Consider the following 2,475-nt stretch of genomic DNA (forward strand, 5'->3'; position numbering starts at 1 on the left):
ACCCAATTTTTTTTTAATTATTTCTCCACTTCTCAATTAAGCAGATGATTCACTGCATCTTTTAAGAGAGTGTAAAGCCCCAATAGGCCTACAGTTATTGTACCGGTGCTGCATGCATTTCCTGCATTGAGCATTCTTAGTGACATCATAATCACTTGGCAACCCAAAATGTTTTCATTAGAACACTGGCTTTAGAATTTTGGTGAACTAGAATGTTCAAACTAGAATGTTGGTCAAATCTACTCACTTCTTACAAGAGCAAGCTGAAGGCAAGTCACTTGTGATAAACCTCTGCGATTTCAAAGCAATTTCAAGACATTTTCCATGGCATTCTGTCCAAGAACTTTTCATCAGAGAGAGGCATCAATTGGGACTGACCACCAGACTCCTTGTGAGCGAGTCCTGTCCAACTCTGCAAGAGAAATGGACATGGCATCTCACTGGAGGCCCCAGTCTGAGCATCCATACCAATATGTGCGGTCCACACGGTTTTCTTCCAGTAAGTTCAAGTTCAAGTTCAATCAAGAAGTTTATTGTCAAGGCACCTCACCCCACATTGGTCCAGGGACTGTAACCAATATCCTGAGAAATAATAGTTGTAAGTCGCTTTGAATAAATGAAAGCGTCAGCTAAGTGCAGAATGTAATGTAATGTCATTGTCATTGTCAGGAACATAATCTTCATAATCTAAATTGCTCTTAATGTGATAATTTTGACAACAATTTTACTATTCTGTCCTGGCAACACGCCTGGGATGTTGTTTTGACAGATAGCGAACAAAGTAAGACTCAAGGCGTACGTGACTCCAGTTTGAATGCTTTAGTGAAGACATCTTGAATCATACCAATTTGTAAAATGTTAGTTCCATTCCTAGGATTTAAATGATTGAACTATCTGGTGAAGGACATGGCAACGGCTTTCGTTAGGTTGGTCAGAAAGGAAGTGTATCGCGTAGCAACAGGAAATCTGATCCTTTAGATGCAGTACCCAATGTTAACACCAGGGGGAATATTTACACCCAACAACTGACAAGACAGCACATTTACCATGATGTCATTTTAATAAATACACTTTATATTTGTAGGTAAGTATTGGAAGGAGTACCAAAAGGGCCCAGCTGTGTCTCAGGAGCAGTACAGTGGTCTGACCAACGTGCCAACCTCAGCCCCTCAGACCCTGAGGTTTGTGGGCAACTTGAGGGCAACTCCTGTGCCATCTCCTCATACCGGGGATTGCATCAAGGTCATCACCACCCCCTCATCTGATGACACAGCTGCTTGGCTAAAGGAGCTTGGACCCCTCAAGTTTGTGGGGAATGTCAGTCTGCCTGCTGAGGCTCTTCATGGTCAGCAGAACAACATGGCAGTCAAGGCAGCCCAGATGCCCGGCAGCATAACCCAAGGAGGAGTAATGGCTACAGTGATCAACCCGATTTCCTCAACATCTGCAGCTCCTGTGAGCTTCTCCATTGGGGCCTTTGGTGGTGCTCCAACTCCCTCCCATCAGTCCTCTGGCTGTCAGTACAGCAGAGAGGACCACCTGGAGATGATCGAGCTCCACGGCGAAATGCTCGCCAAGTACAGACAGCTGAGGTTCAAGGCTGAGAACGTCGAAAAGATGATGAAGCAGTCAGCCCACTCTGCAGAGCTCCAGAAGAAGACAGAGGGCAACCAAGACAGGAGCTGGGATGAGGAGATGAAGGATCTGGATGATCTCACAGGACGCCTGGTTCTTCCTGATGATGCCATTGAGAAACTGGAGGCCATTCCTGGCATCTTGGACTTGGCCAAAGAGATGGGCTTCTCTGACAGTCGTCTCATGAAATGACTTCCATAATTCATAAATTCATCATTTGGCTAGTATATGGGTTAAATTAGTGTATTATATTACATTACATTATATTATATTATATTATATTACATTATATTATATTATTACAATAAAATATTTTTGAAGCATTTAAAAATTCATTTCAGTTTGTTTGTTTTTCCTGTGGATTAGTTACAGTTCTGTTAACAATTTCCTACACACACCTAAACTGGTGGTTTATAGAAATGTGCATGGAACTGGGTTTTAATGCAACTCATGTTGCATAATAGGTAGGCCTACTATGTGAACTGAAGCCATGGTTATGTATGCTTTCCTGCAAATTCGAAGTATTCATTATGACTGGAAAAAAAAAAAAAAACTTTTCATACATGATCATCTACATGGTCCGACATTTTGAATTTGCAGAAATAGCCATTTTTAGCTGCAAAAATGACTGTACTTGGGCCATACTAGAAAATGTTAGTTTATTACTTAGTAAACGTTAATGAAAAGATCAAATTTGGCAATAGGCAACCCAGTTTCAATGAGCAGCATAGTTGCAGTACCTTTTTTGACCATTTCCTGCACAGTGTACCTTTAAAAGACAAAATGTATGCTTCTAGATAGTCCAATACTGTTTTCTGAGGCATCGAGTAGCATCATCAA

General features: G+C 41.5%; 1 protein-coding gene across 1 annotated transcript; it reads left to right on the forward strand.

Moving 5' to 3' along the window:
• The first annotated feature begins 268 nt into the window (after positions 1-268).
• LOC134456307 (uncharacterized) lies at positions 269-1,896 on the forward strand. The gene is made up of 2 exons (XM_063207677.1): positions 269-499; positions 1,085-1,896. The coding sequence occupies exons 1-2, from the start codon at positions 325-327 to the stop codon at positions 1,825-1,827; spliced, it is 918 nt and encodes a 305-aa protein (XP_063063747.1). The 5' UTR covers positions 269-324; the 3' UTR covers positions 1,828-1,896.
• The last annotated feature ends 579 nt before the right edge of the window (positions 1,897-2,475 follow it).

The sequence above is a fragment of the Engraulis encrasicolus genome, chromosome 10, assembly GCF_034702125.1.
Source record: "Engraulis encrasicolus isolate BLACKSEA-1 chromosome 10, IST_EnEncr_1.0, whole genome shotgun sequence".
NCBI lineage: Eukaryota > Metazoa > Chordata > Actinopteri > Clupeiformes > Engraulidae > Engraulis > Engraulis encrasicolus.

Coding starts and splice junctions, on each gene's coding strand:
- LOC134456307 (XM_063207677.1), top strand. CDS start 325: ATGGCATTCTGTCCAAGAACTTTTCATCAGAGAGAGGCATCAATTGGG. Junction 500..1,084: donor GTCCACACGGTTTTCTTCCA/GTAAGTTCAAGT, acceptor TTATATTTGTAG/GTAAGTATTGGAAGGAGTAC.